The 26,173-nt window shown below is 41.5% G+C and overlaps 3 protein-coding genes across 3 annotated transcripts in view; 1 reads left to right on the top strand and 2 right to left on the bottom strand.

Annotated features, from left to right (window-relative positions):
* The window catches only part of zmp:0000001082 (integrin alpha-L), a 162,302-nt gene that overhangs the window by 73,924 nt on the left and 62,205 nt on the right, over positions 1-26,173 (bottom strand).
* On the bottom strand, positions 1,240-5,538 carry LOC114839775. Its single transcript, XM_029122025.2, has 7 exons — positions 5,324-5,538; positions 3,939-4,612; positions 3,644-3,689; positions 3,460-3,551; positions 2,290-2,400; positions 1,703-1,979; positions 1,240-1,561 (listed from the first exon to the last, which is right to left on the bottom strand). Exons 1-7 carry the CDS (start codon positions 5,351-5,353, stop codon positions 1,349-1,351), a joined length of 1,443 nt encoding a protein of 480 aa, XP_028977858.2. The 5' UTR covers positions 5,354-5,538; the 3' UTR covers positions 1,240-1,348.
* Positions 23,045-25,315, top strand: LOC114839776. The gene is made up of 2 exons (XM_034294160.1): positions 23,045-23,232; positions 24,073-25,315. The coding sequence occupies exons 1-2, from the start codon at positions 23,223-23,225 to the stop codon at positions 24,765-24,767; spliced, it is 705 nt and encodes a 234-aa protein (XP_034150051.1). The 5' UTR covers positions 23,045-23,222; the 3' UTR covers positions 24,768-25,315.

Here is a 26,173-nt window from a genome sequence, read left to right as displayed (position 1 = left end):
TAAACCTCAATGTTCAAAATAATGCATTGCTTTTTCCTGGTTCATGATGCTTTCACACGGTGTAAGGGGGACGGACAGCGAAAGAGAAGTGCAATAAAAATGAGCAGCCATTTATTTTTCTTTGACAATTTAGTACACTATAAACTTCAGACTTAAAACCTGTTTGAGTTAAGTAATCAATCATAAAATGGCTAGACTGTTAAGCAGTTGATATACCTTTTCATTCATGTTATTTTAATAGGTTTACGTAACTTGTCATAAATGGAATTATTTTGTGATTTAGGCATAGGTCTTTTTGAAACAGACCACCCTACTTAAACCAGTGAGAAGAAAAATGTGATAACCAAAATTGTGTTCATGTAGAATAAAATGTCTTTATAGAAGTTATAATTGTTGACCAATGCATTAATGCACAATGTCCTTACAACTGCATCCGTAATAAATTGTTTATATGCTGATTATACGAGAAATAGGGGGCCCTTAAGTGTTACTGAGAAAATAGTAATAATTAGGGTCAGCTTTCCCAGTAAAATTTGGTATATATCTTAAGTTTTGCAGTTTAACATGTTCTTTGTAAACCATCTCTGCACTGATAAGTGTCACCGGACCCCCCCGTCTCAGTTTCCAAGGTGTTACGCTGCTATATTATTGTGCTGGGAAAAATGAGGGATGTACTACTAACTTTTCTCAGTTTCCTCCAGTTTTAAATTTTAGAAGGAGATGAGGTCCTGGCCCACACCTGCGGAGTACCTGGTTTGGGGGGACCGTTGCTGTTCCTGTCCTTGTCCACCTGGTCATACTTCTGACCTAGTCTAAAATCAAATATACTCTGGATTTAGCCCAGAGAAATTTATTATTCCAATTGGACTCTTAATATCTCACCCGGCACAGCCAGAAGAGGACTGGTCACCCCTCTGAGCCTGGGTCCTCTCTAGGTTTCTTCCTAAAATTCGACCTTCTTAGGGAGTTTTTCCTAGCCCCTGAATTTCAACACTACTGTTGTTTGCTCCTTGGGGTTTATGGCCGGGTGTCTCTGTAAAGCACTTTGTGACAACTGCTGTTGTAAAAAGTGCTTTATAAATAGATTGATAACATTGAAGCAGGCGTTACGTGAACTATAAGGGGGTGAAAGCTCTTTTTGTAACGTTCCTTGTGTTACATTAAGTAAACCAAAGGTGTTTAAAGTGAAATGAACTGGACTGGTTTCATTTTTGTAATATTACTATGCTGCACCTTCCTCTTTTTATTTCTCTTGCCAAAGCAATAATAATAATAATAATTCAAATTATGCAAAAAATTATTAATTGTCTCTCTCAACTCAAAACTTAAGTCATTCTGATCAGTTCTTTCACAAACCAAGAAACTGCTCACAAAATTGAACAGCAGCAATGTAAGTATCGCAGCCAAAGGACTGGGATGCAGCTCTTGGGTTAACTGCATCTCTGAAAGCTGTCATTTGTCCATCGGTCAGGGGGCATGCTGTGTCTGGAACAATGATGCTTGACTGGTCATCAAATGGAAGTCCGCTGTTTTCCCACTCAATGTCAAGAATATCCATGCCCTACAAATGGAGCATTTTGAGTTGTATGCAGTAAAGGTAGGCACACTTTCAAATACTACAGAATGTGATCTTGGCTTCTAATTAAATTTCCAAGTACATGAACCACACTATTCATTCAAATCACATTATATTTCTATGTACCTCTGTATTATCTGGTCCTGGAATTGGGTAATGTGTACGACCCAGCTCCCACAGCTGGTTAGGGGTCATGTGGCTTTCTGTTCTCAGCGGATGATTGTCCCAACCATTGCGAAAAGTATCTAGGTCATCCTGCAGGCGTGGGAGAAACACGAAGTGACAGCAGAAGAGGTGTGTTTCATTGGCTATGCTGAGGAAGCCCTCTTCTTCGAAGTAGTGGAGAACATCATAGTAGATGCATGTTACAGCTACCCACAGGTCTCTCCACAGCCGCTCAATCCTGTAAAAGTTTAATTGAAAAGATTTATGAAAAAGATTTTTATCCACAAATGCACTTTTTTTTTAAAGATGCCCAACGGATTACATTGTTAAAACCAAGTCTTTGAATTTTTTTCTTTATTTTGTGTTTATGCATAAACACAAAATTAGAAATAGATTAGAATTAGATCTTGTTATGTACTATACTGCATGTCATTACACCGTTGCAAATTAAAGTATTCCTGCTAGCAGTTGTGTGTTAACATACTACCACTACATGGCATCAGTGAGGTGGCAGCTTTAATTAGCAGTATCTATTCCATTGAACAAACCTTTGGTTGTGAACACTCTTCCCGGATATAAAGCTGCTCTTTCCAGTGCCACGGACTGTAAACATGAAGCGTGCAACGTCGACATTTTCCACTCCCTGATCAGCACGAACCCTAAAGTAGACACAACACTTTCAAAGATCACATATATATCATTTTGGTAAAGTTTATTGGTTGCTTATTTACACAGTGCAAAGGAATTGGTTAAATTCTTAAAATGTATATGTAGATTTTAGTTTTGCTGATTATACTTGTGTGGGGTGGTATGGTGTTGGGCACTGTATTGTACTCAGAGGTGGAAGTACTATTCAATTAATGTGATATTGATGTAGTTAAGTATTGCAGTGAAAGTAGTAGTTTGCTCCCTTTGAATGATATATTATATGACATCATTAGATTTTTAGTAGTGAAACATCAGTGTTAGAGCAGCATGTTAACTGTTCTAGCTCCACCTCCAGTAGCTACTTTACACTACTTTATAAAGAGTAAGCTAGTTTAGACCAGTGGTTCCCAACCTGGTGCTGCCCCCACCCCCAAAGGGTCAGCAGAGAAATACACGTGTTTTCAGTTTTTAGATTTTTTTATCCAAACTTCTCACATGGTTTGATTTCCATAAATGTTCAAATTATCCAATATTTCAGAAAAAATCTAAGATTAGATGAACAAAAAGGTTGGAAACCACTGGTTTCATTTTTAACAATGTGTTGTATTTTAAAAGCTTGTTATATTATCCATTGTGTCAAATTTTCTTCTGAAAAGGAACTAAAGCTGTCAGATAAATGTAGTGGAGTAGAAAGAACAATATTTCCTCTGAGATGTAGTGGAATGGAAGTACTCAACTACTGTACAGTACAAGTGCCTCAAATTTGTACTTAAAAGTCCCCCTCGACTCAAACAATAGTGTTTCTTCTTGTTGCCAGTTAGAGTTTCACAGTGCAGAATTCGATACGTGTTCAGAGTTTGACCCTAAAGGGCTGTTTTCACATTTATCTGCTGACAGTGGAAAGTTCATGAGTTTGTTGAAAATCTAATTTTAATTAATATTATATACTTATTAAAACCTGTCTGAAGGTGATCTTTAAGTACATTACTTGAGTAAATGTTCTTAGTTACTTTCCGCCACTGCTTGTACTGTTGTAGAGTAAAAACTCCCAGTTTAAAACATGCATTTACCTGAGAGGAAAACCAAACTTCTCAACAGATTCTAGGAAGAAAGCCAGGGTGGTTGATGCAAGGTTGTTGGTGGCTGCACCAAGATACATTATCTGCAGCACAAATGCAATTACACGTCTATGAGACACTCAAGTATTTTATGATTACACAAATGTGTACTCTTAGTCCAAACAACTGTGCTTACCTTACGGGAAAAACCGTCAATACCACCAAAGACAACAATGTTGTAGCTGAAAGAGAAAAAAACAATTTGTCAGCTGTATATAACATACTGCAAGTAAGAAAAAGTGTTCTACAGACAGTTGCTAAATGTAATAGACTAGATGTATACCATTTTAAGAGGTTAACTGTGATGGTGCATATACAGTAACATGAAAGCAGTATAAAAAATGTCTTATGGTGCATACTGATAACTACCACATACTTTACAAACACACTGAATGTATGCATTTTGTCAAAAAGATTGCTTAAGAATTTACCGAATCAATTTATGGTTTGTATCTATGTGCATCAAAGACCGGGGTCCTGGAACCGAGTAGGTCCGTCGAGCAATACATCCTACGTGAACCATCCTACTTATGACACCAGTGGTGTCAACACGGTGCATGGAGGCTCTGACACGATTATACTGCACCCTCAGTCCTCTGGCTTGCAGAAGGGCCTTCATCATTCGATATCCAGAGTGAGGCTGCCTCGACTTAATATCTCTCACACACTGATCTAACTCTTCATCTGTCATAGTGCTGTATAATGCCTTAACTGAGAGATCAGACTCAGCCATGCGTCGGTATACTGTGCGCCTGGACATCCCCAAAAGTTTAGCCATACATGGAACAGACAAATTAAGTTCCAGAAGTTTGTTAAGGTACTCTGGGGATATGACCATTCTTTGTCGCCCAGCTGGTCCTTGCTCAAACTGCACAACTGCAATGTGTTGCTCCCTTTTGTCTTTTTCCAAATTGATAAGACTGTGTAGCTGTGTCAGTGAATCTAAAATAGCTGGACAAACAGTAACTTGACTGGATACAGCATTTAAAAACACAAGTTCTTGTGTGCAAGTGAACTCTAAGAAGTCCAGATCCAGAGGCATGCGTCCCAGGATATGCTCCAATCGAGAGCGAAGTCTTTCTAAAAGTTGATTAAGCAGGAGTTCCTAGGAGAAAAACAAAATCATAGTGAGCACATTTTATGGAAAAAATAAAGATAAGCATGATATTCTTAAAGTATACAAAAAAAATATTATTGTTTCAAGTAAGTTAACATCTCATGAATATCTGAGTGGGTTTTCAGAGCTGAGCTTATTTATTTTCATATTAAAATTGCTAATTTATAAATGTCTTCTGTTGTGGACGTCATGATTCTTACTTTCCCTCGGAAAACAGCCTCTGTCCCGCGAGTGAGGGAGTCAGACAGCGTCCAGTTTCATGACGGCGATTATGTAATTTAGCGCGAAAAACGTAACTTTGCAAAGACAGTGTGAATGGGGCTACTAACTTACGAGCAACCACGTCCCAAGCTGTTACCAGTTAACACTAATGAAATAATTTGCGCCTTCTTTTAATGTTTTGGGTAAAGTGAAATAGCTAGTAACTTAATAGGCAGCTGTTAAACAAACTGTCAGTCAGATATTTCTTACCAGCCACATCATAAACCATGCTAATATAAAGTTAGCTAATAGCTAAGATAACGCTAGCTAGCTAGCTAGCTAACATAACCCTGACTAATAGCTAACACATTTTGAACCAACGCCACATAATTAAAAGTTCCCCGTAGACATTGTTAATCAAATTATGTTAATGTGCAACGTGTCCGGTAAATATTAATGACTTTTACGAACAAAAAGGTAAATAAAGTGTACACTCACCGAAGCACCATCATGTGTGTTCTGAGCCATGCCGAGCTCTGACCAGAGCTCACCTGAACTTCACCGCCTTCCTGTTTCGGCGTCACATGAACAATGGAACGTAAACTTGATTGGCTAGATGTTGGATGATTTGATACAGGGATCGATTGATTCTCCTTGGTTACCCGGATGTTGCCTGTGACTATTTTTACACTGAATTTTTTGAGACATTGAATTTTTTTACACTGAATCTTTTCAGATGTCGAATTTTTTTACTCCGAATTTGTTGAGACACTGAATTTTTTTACAGTGAATCTTTTGAGATGTAGATTTTTTTACACTGAATTTTTTCAGACATCAAATTATTTTTACATTGACATTTTGTAAACATTGTCATAGGCAAAAAAGATTCAGTGCTAGAAATTCGATGGCTTTTAAAATTCAAAGTCTGATTTAGATGTAAAATAAAATTCAGTGTTCAAATTTCGATGTAAGAAAATTCTGTGCTACAAATTCTAATTCAAAATCCGATGGCACAGATTTACTTCCATAGACAGGGTTCAGTTCTGATTGGATAGAGGACTATGCCCTTAAGGTTTCCCCTCTCAGAGGGCTTATGAAAGAGGTTGGACAGCAGCAGCTCAGTGCCAAATTGCACTGGAACTGTGATGCTTTGGCAGTATTTGCGACCATTAAATTAAACAAGGTATGCAATCTGCTCCCGCTCTAGGAACACCTGAATACACAAAGCCCTTCTTGTTGTATGTTGCCAACAGGGCCGAGAGTTACGCTTCAGCAGTATTAATGCAAGACACGTGTAGTGGCAGAAGGAAACAACCCATAGCGTATTACAGTACAAAACTCGACTCTGTAGCACAGGGGTACCCACCTTGCTATCAAGGCCTAGCAACGATTCAATATGCATATGACAAAGCATCCACCATCACCATGGGCTATCCAGTAATTATTCACACCCATCATAAAGCAAACGGAGCTGATAGAGCGTGGAAAGTTTTTATTGACTAATGCTAGGCTTCTAGACTACTTGCCTTTGTTGACTTACCCTGACATTACCATTAAGAAATGCACCACTGTAAATCCAGCAGAGAGAATCCCCCTGGAATTTGAGGGAGAGCCTCATGACTGTGTGGCCGAGTCATTAACTTTTACCAGACTTCGACCAGACCTTCTTTCACTCCCCATTCTGGGAGCAGAGGAAGAGTTATTTGTGGATGGTTCCTGCTACAGAGATGTAGACGGTAATCACGCGGGATTTGCTGTGGTTAGGATGGACCCTCAGGGTCAATTCCACACGATCATAAGTCAAGCCTGTCCACAACCATGTTCTGCTCAACTAGCCGAACTCAAAGCGTTGACGGCTGCATGCAGAGAAGGGGAGGGTAAATGTCAGGCACATTGGAAAGGCAACAACTACATCATCCAGGGCAATAACGCTGCTGATGAGGCCGCTAAACTAGCATCCAAGTGTCATTCATCCATCCTAGCTCCTTTGATACTGGTTGAGGCAGCACCTGTTATGGCTGATGTGATTCGAATGCAAGAAATGGCCAACGTGTATGAGAAACAGTTGTGGCTGCAGCGGGGTGCTACCACTGATGCTGCAGGCTTGAGGCGGACCCATACAGGTCTCGTGGTAGCACCCACAGCTCTCCTTAGGTTTTTGATCAATAATGCGCATGGTTTTGGCCACTGCGCTCAGGGGGGATATTATGAGGAAATTCAACCACCAGGGGTTTTGGTCACCATACATGCAGGCAACGGTAGATGTAGCCCTTGCAGAGTGTGCAGTATGTGCGAAAAATAACATAAGGAAGGGCATGGTGACGCCATTGGGTCACATTCCTACACCAGAAGGACCGTTCAGACACTTAGTCATGGACTATGTGGATATGATCAGACCAATCTATGGAAAACGGTACATGCTGGTGGTAATTGACAGGTTCAGCAGATGGATAGAGGCAACCCCCTCGAAGGACCAGGGAGCAGGAACGGTAATAAAGTTCCTGACAAGGGAGGTGATACCTAGATTTGGTATACCAACAGAAATCAGTTCTGACAATGGGTCAGCTTTTATTCAAAGAACATTGAAACAGGTGATTCAACATCTTAACATCAAGCAGAGGCTGGGTTGTGTTTACCACCCCCAGTCCCAGGGCATGGTGGAGAGAGCAAATGGCACACTGAAGGCCAAGATCAGTAAAATTTGTACCAGTACAGGTTTGAATTGGGTTGATGCTCTACCAATAGCACTAATGAGTTGTCGCATGGAAGCTAACAGAACCACGCATCTAACACCGCATGAAATGCTTACGGGTCGACCCATGCCTGTGCCTGTGCCTCGGGGCCCTCATGAAGGGAACTGGAATTCAGAGAATATATCCGACAACTAACTACTATACATGAGCTCATTCACAAACAGGAAAGTGCGTGGGTACTGGAGCCAGAGGACGATCAGCCCAGAGCAGTGGTTCCAGGGGACCAGGTCTACATCAAGGTCTATAGGAGGAGGTGGAACGAGCCCAGGAGAGACGGCCCCTTCGGACTGACCCAGGCCACGACGACGGCGGTACGAGTAGAGGGCAGCGACACTTGGTACCACCTCAACCACTGCACCAAGGTCCCACAAGGAGCGGGACAACATGAAGAGGATGAGAATGCTGATCTTCCAGGCGGGAGTGAAAGGCAAGAGGGGGAAGGCGTGGCACCCTCAATGCCAGAGGAACTGGTACCTCAGCCGGAGAAATCTGAGCCCAGCAGAGGCGCTCATGTCCAGAGGAGTGGAGGCTGCTCATGTCCAGTCTGCTGCTGACAGCTCTGGGGCTGTGGTCGGTGTTACTGATTCCAGGGGAGAATGTACAAACAACAACGGAGCAGATCCTGCAATTGGTGCCTCCGCAGAAGACACCTAAGGGGGGCCACGTCCGCCCGACACCAGTAGGAGACAACATCTTACCGCTGGTCTCACCGACTTTGACTAATGATATATCATTTATTTCTGACTCTTGCAACCCTGACACAGACCTTGACAGGAGGAACGAGGTATGTACAGCAGCATTGTTAGCAGGAATATTGCCCCACCGTCTAGTAACTGCAGACGTAGAAATCACAGTCTTCATTAGCACAGTTACATTTGGTACCAAGAATGAAACCACATGGTTACGATGGATAGAAGAAAGAGAGCAACAATGTAACATTGTGGGGCTCAGTGGAATAGGAGAATGTGGCCCGCAGGATAGAGAGAAGGTTCAAAGTGTAAAGTACTTGGTAAGGTGTAGTCGAAGGAAGTGTACAGTGAACGTGACAGCTTCTGTTACCAGAGCCAAAGCAGAACTGCTGTTTGAAAGAGTAAAGCCCACCTTATCAAAGATAGAGAGGCTGGGGCAAAAGGAACGGGGAGGAATAGGGTCTAGCGTGGGATAGAGAGCTAGGCAGTACAGACCCCGATACCTCCTTGCTTTGGAGAAGACCGAGGGCAGCAAGTGTTCAGGATGGAAGTAGGGTAAATACTACGACTCAGAATGTGAAACGAGGGAAAAGGGAAGATAGAGCATGGTGTGCTCGAAGCTAGAGAAGTTAGAATACCCGTTAAAACCAGTGATGAAGCCCAGAGAACAATAACGGTACGCGCTCAGAGTGGGGACACACTGTGTTCATGGGCAGACAGTGTCTCATACGGTCAAGGAATTTGGTCTACAGGTGAATGTGTGATCACTGTACATGAGACAAGGGGCAAATGGGATATAGCCGTGCAACATAATAACGAACACCAGTTGTCTCTCCAGCTAACCATTGCCAGATTCCCAGACGGCACCAAGAGCTATCCAATAGCATGGTGGAACCCAGACGAGGGCGGTTCAGGGGAGGAGTCATCTCCTCCGGTGGCAGTAGAAAAGGAGCCCTCAGCCCCTGCATTCAGGGCAGGACGGCAAGCTGCCCCAGGGACGGAAGGGTGGAGTTGGCTTCCCGTGACCACGTAGAACAGGCCTTGCTTGAGGTACCCACTCAAAGTCCCACGACGAGAATGGAGGATGATCACATCGAGGTATTTAAGAAATACGGGTGGTATAGGTGGGCTCAGTATACAGCCAGGCAGCACGAAATGGAAGATTGTTTAATATGCTCTAGAGCAGGCTTGGCAAATATGGTAGTAGTCCCCATAAAGGAGGGATGGCAATCGTGTCTAGATGAGAAGTTTGAGTTGTGGAAAACTGGGACAGATGACAGCCGGCTCTATAAACCATGTGCAGCAACATGTTTAGCATGGTTGGGAAATAAAAAACTCCAAAATGAAATGAGGAACTCACGTTCACGCCTTGAAACAACGGTAGAGTGTCAAGAATTGAACATCAGAATAAGTAAAACAACAGCGGAACACACCCTCCCTGAGGGAGATTAGAAAATATTAGGTAGTGTGATGGCAATTTCTAAAATCCAAATAGTTGTATGAAAATGGTAGGTAAGACAGGAGAAATCAATTGCGCAATACACGGTTTTAATCTTGCTTGCAAGGAGAAAGTATACAGGTTACAAAGTAACAGTGGATAGTCTCTAAATAAAAACATCATTTCGACAGTATTTATTACATAGGAAAAGGGGTGTGGTAAGATGCTGCCATCTGTCTCAAACACCTTTCCCTTCTGTTCTATCACACAAGTCAAATGCTATCTTCCCCCACCTTATCTGCCATAATGTTTACTGTTGTGTTTACCCAAAGGGGCAAACTGACCTTACTCCCCCTGTTGTATATTTTCTCCTATCTTGTTCTAAAACCCATTGATCTGCATCTGGACAGACAATAGATGCCCCCTATGCAAATACCAGATCCCACACATTCCTGTACCTATCTTAACAGTGGGGCTTAGTCCTTTAATCAGTGAGAATACATTGTATAAAGAAATTTCCACAACAATCCATCCTCTTGATACCATGTCAAACCTTGGTATCAATCCTCAAACAGTACACTCATTAGGATGTAGACTGCAACAAAACCAGATGCATGACGTCACTAAAATCAAGGTACAATAAGTAATCCAAAGGAAACTCAATGTAGGCCTTAAACACCTCCACATCTATACCCCATTTGTTCATTCGTCAATTTACCATTTTAGAATTTACTCCATTAACGAGTGTCAGGCATTGGTTTGAAAACACCAGTATTATCCCAGATATAATTGTAAATAAAAACAAAGTGAAACTATATTAATTAACCAAACTCAATTCAGCATTTAAAATACATTAACTTTTGATTGTGGGGAGTAAACTCGGTTTAGGTTTATTACCCTTTTAAGATTTATGACTATATTGGATTCAAATTCAGTCCTCTTTGGACACAGCGTGTCTCCTTAATGTTTATCACCATGTGGATAAACTTCATTCTACCACTTATTCAATATATGAGAGTGAAAATAATACGTTAACCATGAGACTATTTTACCAGATTAGAAAATCATTGTACCAAATTCTAATTTATCACTAGGTTTCAGACGTACCCACTTGTGCTAGCGAACAGCTCAGCACGCAACAGTCAGGTACCACGTGGTAGGCCTTGATTAAGGCATACCTACTTTTCCGTGAGACCCCCCTTGGGGCCTTACGGTTTTACACATTATCATCAACGCATATATAACATTCAAGTGTTTCTTGGACTACATGTAATATTTAATTAAATACCATAGATTTATAAGCTTGGCTATTAAATAAGCTTGGCTATTAAATAAGCTTGGCTATTACCGAGGAAGGTGATCAGGTTTCCTTGATAAGTTCCAGCTTTATGTTGAGGTAGATAAAGTTTAACTATATACAGGAGCACTCAACTTCTCCTTCTCACAGTCTAACTGCCTAAAATCCTGTACTAATCGCAACGCAATAGGCTAGCTGCAAGGGAATGGTTGTCAGGACATGGAACAAAACGACATCATTCTATTTGCATGTGCTTATAACTAAAATACTCAAAAAATTACCTATAGTTTCCACACTTTCTCAAATCCCTCTATCAACTTCCACAAAACCCTCAAATCTGACATACTAAACCCAACCACATAGTTTGCTAAAGCATATGAAAACTGTACCTTCCCAAAGCTTCCATCAGTCACCACTTTCTACATACTGTAGCCTACGCCTTCCAAACAACTTAATATTATGCCTTCTGCAACTTTCATACGTTACCACGTCCATCTGCCTCCAAACAGCCTGCCAGGCCGCGCATCCGTCACCGAAAGGAAACGCCAGTCACCGGAAAACCTAGTAACACTCGAAGAAACATTTGCTCACATACCCAAACAACTAAACACTTACTTTGCTTTCCCAACATCAAACGCATCAAAGATATTTATACAATTTCATACTCCAAGTACATTCCAACACTAGTATTGAAACTGGTTATGGCTGAAGTTACTATTTTTTCCTATATTCCTCAAAACTCTAGGAGCCTCAATTTGTTCCCTCTTTTGTGCCGGTGCCTATTGGTTGAAGGTGTGGTGGGGTGGGAACACCTGCAGTTGGATTCTCTGGGCCCCATCATTGCTCCTCCCTCTCCATCCTTCTGAGTGTGATGGTCCCCTACTGTACGATGATTCTCTTCCTCTTTGTGAGCCATAAGGCATGGGTGCTGGTGGACCCGCGGAAGGACAATCTCTGACCCAATGTGTGAGCTGTCCACAGTTGTGGCAACCTCTGTGTCCTCTTGGTCTCATCCTATTCTGTCCTCTCCTTGGAGGATTAAGAGGAAGCAGTGGTGGTCTTTGGTACTGCATGGGGTATTGGTGTGGCGTACCTGGTTCTGGTCCCATCAGCGATGTTGGCCCTGTGAGTGAAGGCGTGGCTCCCACTGGGGGATTCTTCAATGCTGCATCGACAGCCTTTTGAACTGCATCGCTCAGCATTTGCTGTGCATTTTGAGTCACCACCATGACGTCTGACAGCATCTCACTCAGTTTTTGGGTTGCCACAGTAATTTCATCAAATTCAAGGATCCCTCCTTTTACCTGCATGACCGGGGCCTGTACTTGCGGACAGAGGGAGTTAGGTGCCCTGTAAGGAGGGGGTGCCGTGGGCTTTGAATGTAACTTGAGGATTCTTAATTCTTCGTTGGAGATGTCTGAGTCTGAATCTCTCTCTTTACTAACCCCAATGAGTCTACCTGGTTTTGGTTCTGTGGTGGCTTCAATTCTTTTGAAAATCTTATTCTTCCAGTCTTCTGTTATTTTGTTTGGGAATAACTCTAGGGGCTGTTTGTCCACCATTGTGCTATCCTAGACTGTGATCAGTAAGTGTTTTGAAACTAAAGATAATAAAAATCAATGAGACCAGAAAGTTCTTAGAATAACAAATACAATTTTAAACAAAAATGTAAAATGAATCTATTGTCTATTTATTATGATTTCTCTTTTCTTATTCAAAGTTGCTAAATAAAATGAAATAAATGAAACTAGGGAGTTCTAAAAAATAACAAATAAATTCTAAACAGAAGCAGAAGAAATTAACCTATTGTGGAAATCTAGAAAAGAAATTTAAAACCAAGCGTAAAATTGATCTAACTTGGATATTTGAACGAGCATGAATCTATGTTGAGATAAAAATTTTAAGAAATGGATGAAACTAGAACATTTATGTAAATAAGGAAAGGAAGCTAAAGGCCGTGCACTAATTCAAGGCGGATACTAATTTTAAGCAAATCTTAGTTTGGTGCCTGAACACTTCTCTCTGTAACTTTTTACTTTTTCAGGTCTGATGTTCTAATGTTCACAATGATGGAGATCAGGGGATTCTGTCTGTAAATCCCAAGGGAGATTTATTAAATGTTTGCTCCTTTAACTACTAGTTGTTTTAACATTAGAGTATTTCCTATTAGAATTGTAGCATTTATTTTAGTTGGTCTGGATTGAGTAAATTAAGACAATTACACCTTGTTCCCAGTGTTACTTTTTGTTCATAAGAGGAAACAACTTCCTCACACAGGTCTAGACGCAGTCTGCTGCTCCAGTCCAATCACGATACACAATTAGTTTACACCCACTTCCCCACCCCCTTTGCCACAGAGTAAAACTCAAAGATCTGTTTGTTTTCTTACACTTAATTCACTTAATATAGAGCCAGGCTTCTACCATTTTCAGGCGGACACTTATACTTCGTGAATGTGTTACTTCAAACAGACCTTTCTGATAAGTTTTTTCAGTTTAAATAAAAAATCCTCCCCACATTCCCCAGTCACTACAGAATTGGCGCTAATGGACGCTTTCTCCTGTTTAAAACCACACTGCTTGAGCTCGCTCGCTCCCAATTCAACAACCCCAAACTCAAAATTTTACACAGGTTCAACAAGGTCTCCTTATGTCACCAGGTCTCGTTTAATTAGATCACATAAATTCAAGAATTTACCCAGCGCCAAGCCGGCAACACCGTTAAAAAAGTCTATGTTTTATCTTCGTGCCTAACAGAGTCAATTACTCTGTTGCCGCCTCGCGGTCTTTTTATTTAAAAATGTTCAGAGTCTAACTCCGGCCGACCCCTATTCGGACTTCTAACGTTTACTCAATCCGGACTTTTAACGATTACTGAATCCGGACTTTTAACGTTTCCTAAAATGTTATAGGCATAACACGGTCTCGTCCTATAGATCACATAAATTCAAGAATGTACACATGCAACCAGGTCTCGTTTAAATAGATCACGTAAATTTCAGAATTTACATTGGTTCAACAAAGTCTCGTTTAAATAGATCACATACATCTAACAATTTATACGTGTACCCTAGTCGACTTTAGCGAACATCTAATGTGCACTTATACCAGGAACCCTTTCTCTGTTTTTTTAACTCTTTCTGTCTTTTTAAGCTTTACCCAGACAATCACAAACAATCACACACAATTCACAGACATTACTTTTGACTTATCATTTTCAAAATAGTTTTCAATTGGATATTACTTTTATCAATAACTTTTACAGATTTGAATAGACTTACGAGTTGATGGCCGTTGACTCTTACATCTAATATTTCTACATAATCCTACGCCAAATTCGATTAAACAGGAATGGCTTACCTTTGAGATGGGCCCATGCAAGAGTCAAGTAGCAGCATCAACCTCTAAGTCCCTTCGAATCTACTCGTTCCTCCGTCCTCCTATCAGAAATCACGTGTACGGGGTCACCAATTGTTAAGAATTTTACGTGTACCAGAATTTCTGAAGAAGGACGAGGATCCGGTCCAAATGGAAATTTAGCACAAAGATTTATTAATATGAATTGATAAGTCAAAATACATGAAATACACTGCAGTGGTCAAATATTTGCTCAACCCTCGAGCTTCCACAAAATATTCGCCCCGAATAAAGATCGAACATTGGTTTTAATACTCCCGCCACAGGGGCGGTTACTTTTCACTCTCGTGAGTAAAACCCATCCTTGTTGGCTCTTCGTTGGCATGGTGACATGTTGGACGAATCTCTTGGTTTTCGCCATCCAATGAGGAAGGACGTGCTCTCACTCTCGGTCATAGATCAACAGGTTATTTGCATACAGGTGTGAAATCTTAACCAGGTTACAGTAATTTACATTCTATTGTCCTAACCTAGACTAGAACATCAGGGGGCTGGAGACAGAAGGTCTCTTTGTGCTGTATAGGAGGCAGTTTCATTTGTATGTTAATTGTGGGGTTTTAATCCTGTCTCTCTATCTGAGCCAGGTGTAAAGTCTGAGTGAGTGTGGCTGAGTGTAATGTAAACTTTTTATGGTTATTGTATTCAATCATATTTCCCTAACCTGGCTGCAGCATACAATTTAATAAAACAAAAACATAAGAATACATGGTTATTAAATCAGCATTATTTAAGCTACATTTATCTCAACAGAATCTGTGTGTTCTCCCTTGTGAACTCCAAGATGACCAGTTTTAGCTAAAGGTTCTAGAGCTAAAGGCCATGTAGAAAGTGACTGGTTACGTGCACCAGAAAATTCACTTTCCCTCAGTGACTTCAATTCACTGTGTCTAACCTTCAAACACTGCAATCCTCGTGTAGCGTGTCGTCGACCCCAGGTTCCTCTCTCAGCTACCTGGACAGCAGATGAGATGTACCTGGTATGGACCCAATCAGCGTAGCATGATGTTGTGCAGTAGATCTTTCCTACGCCTCCATCCTCTCGGTCGGAGGTTGCCTTCTCCATCACATTGCAGAACCATCAGGACTCGAGTCAGTCCAGCTCACAGGAACCCAGCATCCTGTAGACGTGTGGCCCCTAGACGTGCAGCGAGCCAGAGTCGACTCCTCTCTCAGCTGTAGGACAGTCTGTCTGTGTGTCTGTGAGATCCATCTCACCTCAGCCACCCCACAGTTGTCCTTTCAAGTGTTCTGTATCTGAATGTGTGAATTATCCTTGAGAAGATTAGTTCCAACTGCACAGTACATCATCACATATGTCCATCACGTTAGCTTGTTGCATCTCGCTGATACATTAGAACCACACACTATCAAACACTCAAACCCTATATTTCCAATATCTCTCTGCTTCTTTTCTCCAAATAGATTAGAACAGTTGAAATCAATAACATTATCGTTAAAACATTAACATCTCTGGTGCTTCTGTTCTGCTAGTGTAGCAAAATAACAATTCCACTCTTTTCTATAGTTGGTGTAACTACCAACACAAAGAACAGAAGAACACAATTTCACATTTCTCATTACTGTTCCAAAAACTCATCAGTTAAGATAGTTTGCTTACATTGAAGTACCACTCTATAAGAGCAGTTCATGAACAATTCTCAGTTCACCTATATAATTTACATCTGATTGTGTTGTATCGGAACTACAATCAAATTCACCATTGTTTCACATAAAGGACCAATTACCTTATTTTAAATCAAACATTTCACACCATCTTGAAGGTCAGCTAACATAACTGTTATTTCGCCTAATTTCTCTACAAGATGAAACTCAGTGTGAATGTCTCCAAGTCTCTTCTTATTATCCTAGCACATCAAAGACACTCTGAAATCCTGTCATAAATCATGACCCCCCCTTTTTACTCCTTTATCACCACAGGGCTCTCCCTGGAGTGGGGGGTGGTCTACTGACCTAAGAACAAACCCTGGCCTTATCAATAAGGGACACTGGTGTTATCTTGAAACACCCCAGGCATTGACAATAGTAAAACAACCTTTTTTCTCTTCATTCACCTCAAAGAAACCTCTGTTAACCGTTAACTTTCCAATGATTGCTTACTAGGACGGAACCCAATTTTGATAATGTCTGTTTCTCTTCTAAAGAGTCCAAACAAGTTAAAATCCATCTCAAACTGTTTTTTTTGTGTCAGTGAGTGGAGTGCTCCAGTGGGTCTGTACCTCTCTTTATGCAATTTTAGACTATGTAAGACTTCTCAACTTTTTCCCAGAAATATAACTTGATGCAGAATTATTTTCTCAATATCAAATGAAAACATGGCAAAATTTTGTAAACATGTAAGAAATAACTAAATGTGCTCCCTGCACGTTTCTACCCACTTATTCCATAATGCATGAGATTAATATGATTACTTCTAATCAAATATTAAACAAACTAAACAGTAACACACCCATCAAATTAGTTATTGCTTAGCTAAACCATTTCAAAATGGTAAGATGTATTCTACTCAACCATAATCATGTTAGATTTCACATAAAACATACTTTTCAAAAACCCAATTTGACAAACTAGATTATTCACGTAACTTCTTTAAGTACCTATTTAATTTGCTTTGAACTCTAAGTTCAACTCTTTTTCATTTGAACTCTAAGTTCAACTCTTTTCCACTATAGATAATAATTTCATACAATCCCCCCCTGCTTTCACGACAGTCAACGGAAAATGACTCAAAGTGAAAGCAGAACCATTACAGAACCGAAATTAAAAATAAAATCGATAGTTAGGAGGAATCTAACATACATCCAGTAAATGTCACAAACTGAATATCCAACCCAAACATAAGAAAAACACCCTCAAAGGAAATAAAAACTGTACCACACACACGGTCGCTCGTGTGAAGGAACTCCCAAAGTAGCATATCAAAATTTGCATTTCCACAGGCAACGGCCAAACTTAAGTTGAGACCAACAAACATCAGGACTCAATTTACCTCCTAAGGTCTAGGGAATTTTCTCAATTTTAGATGTAAGTCTATGTCATTCAAAATAGTGGCGGTCAGCCAAAATCGCTACTTTCACGCATAAGTCATGCAAAGACATCAAATTTGTTCTCAGCAATGAACAATGTTGGATGACTTAAGGTCTTCACCCATACTACAATTTGATTCTAAACCATAAATGTAAACATTAAAGCAACCAAAAGGAAAACTTATGCAGCTTTCACTTAATGTTTTATCATCCCAAAACTGAACATGCTTGTGTTGGTAAAATTACCACGGGTGAGAACAGGCTGAACACTCAAATTCAACCCTTAGTAATATGCTACCTTGATATAATGTTAAGGGTGGCGGAAGCCATCCCAGTGGACCTGCCCACCCTTCCTGAAGCTCTGAGCTCCACACATATATGGTAAGCCATTAGCAAGGCCAAATGTTCGTTTATGGTCCCCAGACCATCCTCTCAATTTAGCCTACATCGTTCTTGAACTGAAGATTTTAGATTTAGTGTCCAACCTATCTAATATTTTCGCAGTTTGTAACATGCTTATCATTATCTATACAAAAACTCAACATTATGGTGGAAATTAAGAAACTCTTAAGAATGGCACTCCAGGCAGAAAACAGATGTATGACGTCACTATAATCAAGGTACAATAAGTAATCCAAAGGAAAACTCAATGTAGGCCTTAAACACCTTTACATCGATACCCTATTTGTTCACAAACGTACCATTCCAGAATTTAAATTCCATGAACGAGTATCATGAGTTGATTTTAAAAAAACACAAGTATTATCCCAATTATCGTTGGAAAACACTTATAAGAGAACTCCATTATTTAACCAAACTCAATTTAGCATTTAAAATAGGACGTCTAATTTTACGGGTTTATTTAAACGGGGAATAAACTGGCTTTGGCTATTTGGGGAATAAATAGTCATTTTACCCTCTTTTGCAGGCTATGACTATATTGGCTGAATCCAGTCTTCATGGAAAACAGCATGTTACCTTAATAATAAAACTTTTGCTATCGTCTGCTTCCCACTCCATACAAGGAGAGAGAAAACACTATTTCAACCCCTCATTACGAAACCACGAGACCATATTTTACCAAATCACAGAATCATCATTATCCCAATATTTAAGCTATCCCTCTAATTATATTTGGGACAATATTCTCTTAAACACTTAAGTTAGCAGGCTAACACTCCCACGTGTGCCAGCCATCAGGCAAATTCAATTTCGCAATTTCAGCACAAAGGCAAAAGCCAAAAGAGTAGGCCTCGCATAATAATCATGTTAACAACGCAATGTAAGCGTTCGCCCAAACGCACTCCAAACAAGACGAAACATTGCGATTACAAAACTTCCAAGTTAACACCAACCTCGGTAAACGAGATCAAATATTCTATCAAGGAATACGCAATGCAGCCAATCAGATCCCTCGTGCACAGGGAATACCAAAATGGACAAATGCATTTACTAGGCCGACCAGAACCAGACAATGACAAATGCCCTTGGCCATACAAAACAAACACAAGTGGCGCGTGCATATACAACTTCTGTAGCATACTGATCCAAACCATAAGCTGACCAACAATTGCGGCAATTTACAGGAGCCTTCTACAGGCACTGAAAGTATGAGATCCAATCTCAATTGCATATTTAAGTCCAACCTAAATTGCAGATGTTCAAGCAGTCCAACCGCTTATAATCCAGCACTAATCGCAAGGCAATAGGTTAGCGGCATAGGGATGGTTGTCAGGCCTAACTACAGTCGCTATTAACCAAAACACCACACTTCAACATCCAAACATACAGGAGCACGCTATACTCCATCACACAGTCCAACTGCTGCACGGGAATTGGTGTCAGGACATGGAACAAAAACGACATGTTTCTAGCTACAGCCAACCTGACTGCAATACTCAAAAAAACTTCTAGTCACCATCCTAATAACACTCAAAGAAACATTGTTCACATGTCCAAACACCATAAACGTCAGTGATAATCCTTGCCGGTCCAGCGCAAACACGAGAGACCGCCAAAGATTTACCGTCGCACTTCCCCATGTTCCAGATTTACCTAGTAAATCTAGTTTATCTCAACCAACCAGAAAGCGAAGTCAAGCTCGTCAGCCCACAAATGAGATTTTAAAAGGTCCAACCTTTTACTGCAGATTTTAAACTATAAAGTCCAACTTTAAGTTTTTAAACCGAATTGCGTTCTTACCTCCAAATTCAATTTCCGCAGGAAACCTGTACTGATCAAGCACGAGTCACAAGCCCGTGCACGGTTAACCTGTTAGGAAAAGGACTCGAACCGATCAGGATTAGGATCCCGGACGTGCCCCCAAAATGTGATGGCAATTTCTAAAATCCAAATAGTTGTATGAAAATGGTAGGTAAGACAGGAGAAATCAATTGCGCAATACACGGTTTTAATCTTGCTTGCAAGGAGAAAGTATACAGGTTACAAAGTAACAGTGGATAGTCTCTAAATAAAAACATCATTTCGACAGTATTTATTACATAGGAAAAGGGGTGTGGTAAGATGCTGCCATCTGTCTCAAACACCTTTCCCTTTGTTCTATCACACAAGTCAAATGCTATCTTCCCCCACCTTATCCTTCCTGCCATAATGTTTACTGTTGTGTTTACCCAAAGGGGCAAACTGACCTTACTCCCCCTGTTGTATATCTTCTCCTATCTTGTCCTAAAACCCATTGATCTGCATCTGGACAGACAATAGATGCCCCCTATGCAAATACCAGATCCCACACATTCCTGTACCTATCTTAACAGTGGGACTTAGTCCTTTAATCAGTGGGAATACATTGTATAAAGAAATTTCCACAACAGTAGACAAATGTTACTATGCCACAGGGACCGTTATTGTAGGACATTTTCTCAAGTGTTAAACACTTATTAATTTGAATAAAGGGGAGCTAAACATTGCTCAGTCGGGGAAAGGAATTCACTCTAGCTCAGAGAAGAGGAGTAAGAAGCATTTACCTAGACCAAGACCAGGCTATAGCAGACATATTCTGGATATGCGGAGGAGGAAAACTGAGGCCCGTGTTACCAAAAGGGTGGTCTGGCACCTGCGCCAGGGTTAGAGTAGCGCAGGATGTGTCAATAATTCCCCATATTTTCTCGCCTCCAGACGAAGTTCAGCAGATCAAGGAAGCACCAGTCAAGCCCAGAATTAGAAGGGCATATACACCAGACCCGGGGGTGGTCATCGATGCAATAGGACAGCCACGAGGGATCCCTAATGAGTTTAAGGCCAGGAGCGAGATCACCTCAGGGCTCGAATCCATATTCTTATGGATAACACCGAATAAGAATATGGAATGGATCAATTACATCTATTACAATCAGCAAAGGTTCATTAACTACACTGATGCAGCCCTGACTGCCCTGGGTGAGCAGTTGCGTGCTACGAGTAAAATGGCGTGGCAGAATAGGCAGGCTTTAGATTGGATCCTAGCAGAGAGGGGCGGCGTCTGTGTTATGTTTGGGGAACAGTGTTCCTAACAATACGGCACCGGATGGCACCTTCACTCAGGCCATGGTTAAGCTACAACGATTGAGACAGGAAGTTAAGGATAATGCAGGTAGGGAGGCTCATGCTGGGGATTGGTTAGAACATTCTTTCGGTAGATGGGGAGCTATTCTCACTAAAGTAGGGATAGTTATTGGGATAGTATTAGTTTTATTCGGATTAGGCTCATGCTGTATCATTCCTCTCCTCAAAATATACTTCACCCGGACTGTGAACACTCAAATGCTGCTACAGGGAGCTCATGACTCAGATTCGGATTCAAACAGTCCATTGGTCAACCCTCGTGCCGGACATCCTGGACAGTATGTTAACATAGATGGAGCCCCTTGCTACATGAGCGGTGAACCATTGTACGAGCAGCCAACTGACCCCGTCGCAAGGCGGCAATGTCCTTCTTCTTTTGCAGGCATGAAGGGACTGCCAAACCTGAGTGTTCCCGTGGTGGAGGCCTTCGTGAACCAGTTGTATGAAGAGATGGGAGAGGTTTATGTTGGAGGGGATAAAGTGAACAAGAGCAACCCTTCTAATCCACCGGGGCGCCATGCCATCTATGACAAGGCATAACGCAGACATTATCCATGCCCGTATAGAATGGACGGTTGCCAGTATTGCAGCAAAGAATGCCCGGCTAAGGAAGGACATTATCACCATCCTGAACCCTACAACTGTGCTCTTTGCCAAAGAGGGGACTGCCCCCTGTGTGCCGGAAAGGACTGTGCACCGTTGAATATCGATCTTCTAATGGGACTGTCTCCTAATAAGGTTGATGTTGGGGCCTCGGATTAAAAAAAGCATTATGGGGGACGCATACTTTTGTATGTTTTCCATCTGTTTGTGTTTCTCCTGTAACTTTTTATGATACTGTCTGTGAGTCTGTTCTCTGTTATTATCTCATGTCATTCTACCTCATGTGATACGGGAATATTTTATCTATTTTATTTTTAACCACTATTCGAATGTAATCACGCCTAGATTAGTCACTATATTTGCTTTGCTTTTATCCATATACTCACTTGAAACACCATATTTGCTAAGGCTAACATAGAAGCTTGCACACGCTTACACACACCCATATCCCATAGATTGGAAAGGTTGGTGAGTCTTTTACTTCCACTCAGTCAAACGGAGGGGAAGAGGTTTGGCTCCCAGCTTCTGGGGCCGACAGGCGACGAGGAGTTGGGCAATAAGATGTTTGAGTTGATTTCAACCCTCACATGGATACTAAGATACTCCTCCTCATCTGACGGTCCCGGGCCTAAATTTAAGTGGCTTTGTGAGGGAATTTTTGCGAATTGCTTATAATCCCACGTATTATGAATATATCATTATGCATGTTTAAGTTTAAGTTTATGAAATATTACTGTTTAAGAAATATTACTAATGTGAAGCCCAGACACACCGGCAGCAACTCCCCACATGATATATTCCACCCACACGCCCAGCTGAACAGCGAGCCGAGCCCTCATCATGATATGAGCATCTTGACCCAAGGGTCACCACAGGAAGGCTCCCTAATATAGTATCTTCCTGTACATGTCCTGTACACGGACAGTTGCGAGTTCATTGGAGGGGCGACCAAAAAATGAACCATAAGGTTGTCAAGAGTAAGCACCTCTTAATTAAGAACATGCAGAAAGAACTAGAGAACAAGGGAGAGGGCCCCACCTCAGGAGACTCTCCAAAGATGGTCAGATGGCGTTCTGGGTAGAAGTTTTTGTATAAAAGCCACGGTCCTGAGCTCAGTAGTTTGGGGGAGTATCAGCAGAAGGACCTGGCTTTAATGTCTGTCATTCTTGTATGATTTTTATTAAAGTCTATTGGATTCACAAGTTTCTGAGTTGAAGTGCTCTTTGTCTTAGTCGTTGTGGACTTGAGTTTCCCACGACAATCTCTCCAGAGACGACCCAAACGACAGGCTTCAGATCCAACACCCATCAATGGTAAGGCTCTGTTTTACTCAGCACAATATGATTTTAACAAATCCAAATAGAATCATAGGAAAGTTATAGTTTATTACAAAACTGCAACAGAAATTTTTTTTTTAATTAAACCAAAGGTCACATGAACAGAATTACGAAACAGAATTATTATAAAAATTACGTGATAGTTTTGTCGCAATCTGTCTGAAATAAAGCAATTGGCAGGTACCAATCGGCAGGTACCAATTTCAGGCGCCTGAGCCCATGCCACCAGGAGGGGGAGCAGTGGAGCAGTAACGGGTGCATGGATCCAGGTACTTTGCTACACATTTGGAACATGCTTGCGTTTCACGATTCTCAGCTGAATATAGATTTTGTTGTGTGCTCTTAGTGGTGGTTTCACAGACACACAACACATTAAGCCTAGTCCAGGACTATTAATTAATTGAGTGGCGTTGGTTTTTGGTTGCAATGGATGAACTGCATCCATGTCTGGGTCTTGAAACGCTACTCTCTCCCTCAGGAAGTGCAGTTTAGAGTGGGAGCAATAAAGCAGCTAATGTGCTTGTTAGATCTTTGTCAAGAAATACATGAACTACTGAAAAACTGTGAAGAAATTGTATACCTCCCCCCGTTTTTAGAGTTGATTACACAAATAGTTTACACAAAAGTTTCTGCTCCCCTTGTCTATTTTTAAGTTCAACTGTTGTAATAGAACAAGTGAATATAGTTGCCAGAAATCATTATGAACATCGAAAATAACTATTTGACAGTCATTGTTTTCATTAGGCTATAGGTACTGTATAGCTGTTAGCCAGGCATCTGCAGTAATCGGTTTCGAATTTAACATGTTAAATGTACATTTTTGATACGCAGATGGAGTTCCAGGTTTCAGCTCAGCACAGGAACAGAGAATTGGCCACTTCTCACAACAAAACTGACATTGGCCCATAAATAGTTGCTCTTCCAACACCCCGTTGAACTAGGCTTGCCTAGGTTTTCTTTCTAGTTTTCTAGTTCAGGACCTAATCTGTGACTGGTAAAGTGTGGTATTGTGTGTATCAACATATATTCAGGGCTGTGTCCATATGAAGTCCATCAGCCCTGTTGTTAACACAATAGGACACAAATAACTTGATCATCCATGTCCACAGGACTGCGGAGCCAGGAGGAGGAGGAGATTGTGGTGGGGCAGTTCAAGGAGGAGGTAAATGTGGTGGTGGAGGAGGGCATCAAGGAGGAGGTAGATGAGGTGGTGGAGGAGGGCATCAAGGAGGAGGTAGATGAGGTGGTGGAGGAGGGCATCAAGGAGGAGGTAGATGAGGTGGTGGAGGAGGGCATCAAGGAGGAGGTAGATGAGATGGTGGAGGAGGGCATCAAGGAGGAAGTAGATGATGTGCAGGAGGAGGACATCAAGGAGGAAGTAGATGTTGTGCTGGAGGAGGGCATCGAGGAGGTTTATGAGATGGTGGATTGTGATCTCACAGTAGAGCCCCTCCTCATTCCGTTGGAACCACTAATATCCGACGTGTCCCTCCGTGACCCTCGCCACGCCCTCCAGGTGGACCTAACCCTGCCGCGCCCTGCCTTCGCTCTGGATGTGCTGTGGTCCCCTGAAGACCTGGCCCCTGTTCCTCCCCTCCCCCATCGACTCCCCGTCCCTTGCACCTCCCCCAAGCCCTGCGGGACTCAGAACACAGCCTTCCCTCCAGGACAACAACAACTCCCAGGAGGCAGCAGGAGAAAGCCTTGCTCTCTCTGGGAGCTCAGGAGGGAGTCATGTCCAGGTGGTCACCCCCGGCTTTCACAACCTACCAGTCGCTGCGGTGGTACGGATGACCCAACATAACTCTGACGTACGACCAAAGCGACTGGCTGGACAAATGAGGAGCAACAGCAGGAATGTAGGCAGCAATAAAACACTGAAATACTTTTTTAAGAGTTTGGACCCGACTGCACCTCCGTTCGGACAGTTGATGCCTTTAGAAAATGACACTAGCACTTAAGGTTGTTTTTGCACCCATGTTACTGTGATACATATCAAACTATGAACTGTCAGTATTTTTCAGTTAACAGATCAGAACAGTGATATGCAGAAATGCAGAAGGAAACCATTACATATGTTTCATTTTAGGATTTAACGTTTAAGAGCTTGTAATTCTTTCTTCTGCATTGGTGTGCAATTAACACATTTCTGTTTTTAATATCTGAAGATGCATACATTTTTAATAAACATCCCCTATAGACTATCTACTTCAAGTTGAAATAACGCAACCCAAATGGAAAGGTGAAAGGTTTTAATACATTTTATGACATGGAAACTGTGACGACTGCACCCTCTGCAGCCACCTCCCCCTGCATCAGACAGGCTCCAGCGATCGACGTCACCGGTCTTCTGACAAGATTATTACAGTTCCCCCAGTGCCCATGATCTCAGGCAACAAAGGAACTAGAAAACCTCCATAACCAGAGACGAAGGCTCCAGGAGAGCCAATTAAAAAATATAAATGATATACTGAGCGACTAATATACCATACAGATAATGCAATACACTGAGGCTGCCTTCCTCGCTTTATGACCAGAGAAAGTAAGAAAGCTGAGCTCAGAGTGCAATTTTGCACAACACAATATGATAGACTACGAGGAGATGCTAATAAAAAAAATTAAATCAGAGAGTTGTAGACCAGGCATTTGGATTTTCTGATAGCTGTGTTGTACCTTAAATCACTGGTATGACATGAGTTTTACAGTACCTGTAAAACTCATATTTCTCTAAAAACAGAAGGATGTCATTTCAGATATGACTAGTATAACACAACATCCTCGAGTCTGATTCGATACTTTCGAAGCCTATGTCTCTTGAAGAATCCCACCTGTGTAGAGGAAAAAACAATGGGAACATTTAAACCAAGGCTTGGTCTTTAGAATGCAGAAGCAGAGTTCTGTCAGGCATTAGAATGCAGAAGCAGAGTTCTGTCAGGCATTAGAATGCAGAAGCCAAGTTCTGTCAAGCATTAAAATGCAGAACCCGAGTTCTGTCAGGCATTAGAATGCAGAAGCCGAGTTCTGTCAGGCATTAGAATGCAGAGGCTGGGTTCTGTCAGGCATTAGGATGCAGAGGCTGGGTTCTGTCAGGCATTAGAATGCAGAAGCAGAATTCTGTCAGGCATTAGAATGCAGAAGCAGAGTTCTGTCCGGCATTAGAATGCAGAGGCTGGGATCTGTCAGGCATTAGAATGCAGAGGCTGGGTTCTG

This window comes from Esox lucius, chromosome 9 (genome assembly GCF_011004845.1).
Source record: "Esox lucius isolate fEsoLuc1 chromosome 9, fEsoLuc1.pri, whole genome shotgun sequence".
In the NCBI taxonomy this organism is placed as follows: Eukaryota; Metazoa; Chordata; class Actinopteri; order Esociformes; family Esocidae; genus Esox; species Esox lucius.
The sequence above is the reverse complement of the archived record's forward strand: the minus strand, read 5'-3'. Positions and strand labels throughout refer to the sequence as shown.

Coding starts and splice junctions, on each gene's coding strand:
- LOC114839775 (XM_029122025.2), bottom strand. CDS start 5,353: ATGGCTCAGAACACACATGATGGTGCTTCG. Junction 3,690..3,938: donor ACAAACCATAAATTGATTCG/GTAAATTCTTAA, acceptor TTTCTCTTTCAG/CTACAACATTGTTGTCTTTG. Junction 2,401..3,459: donor AAGTTTGGTTTTCCTCTCAG/GTAAATGCATGT, acceptor TGTCTACTTTAG/GGTTCGTGCTGATCAGGGAG.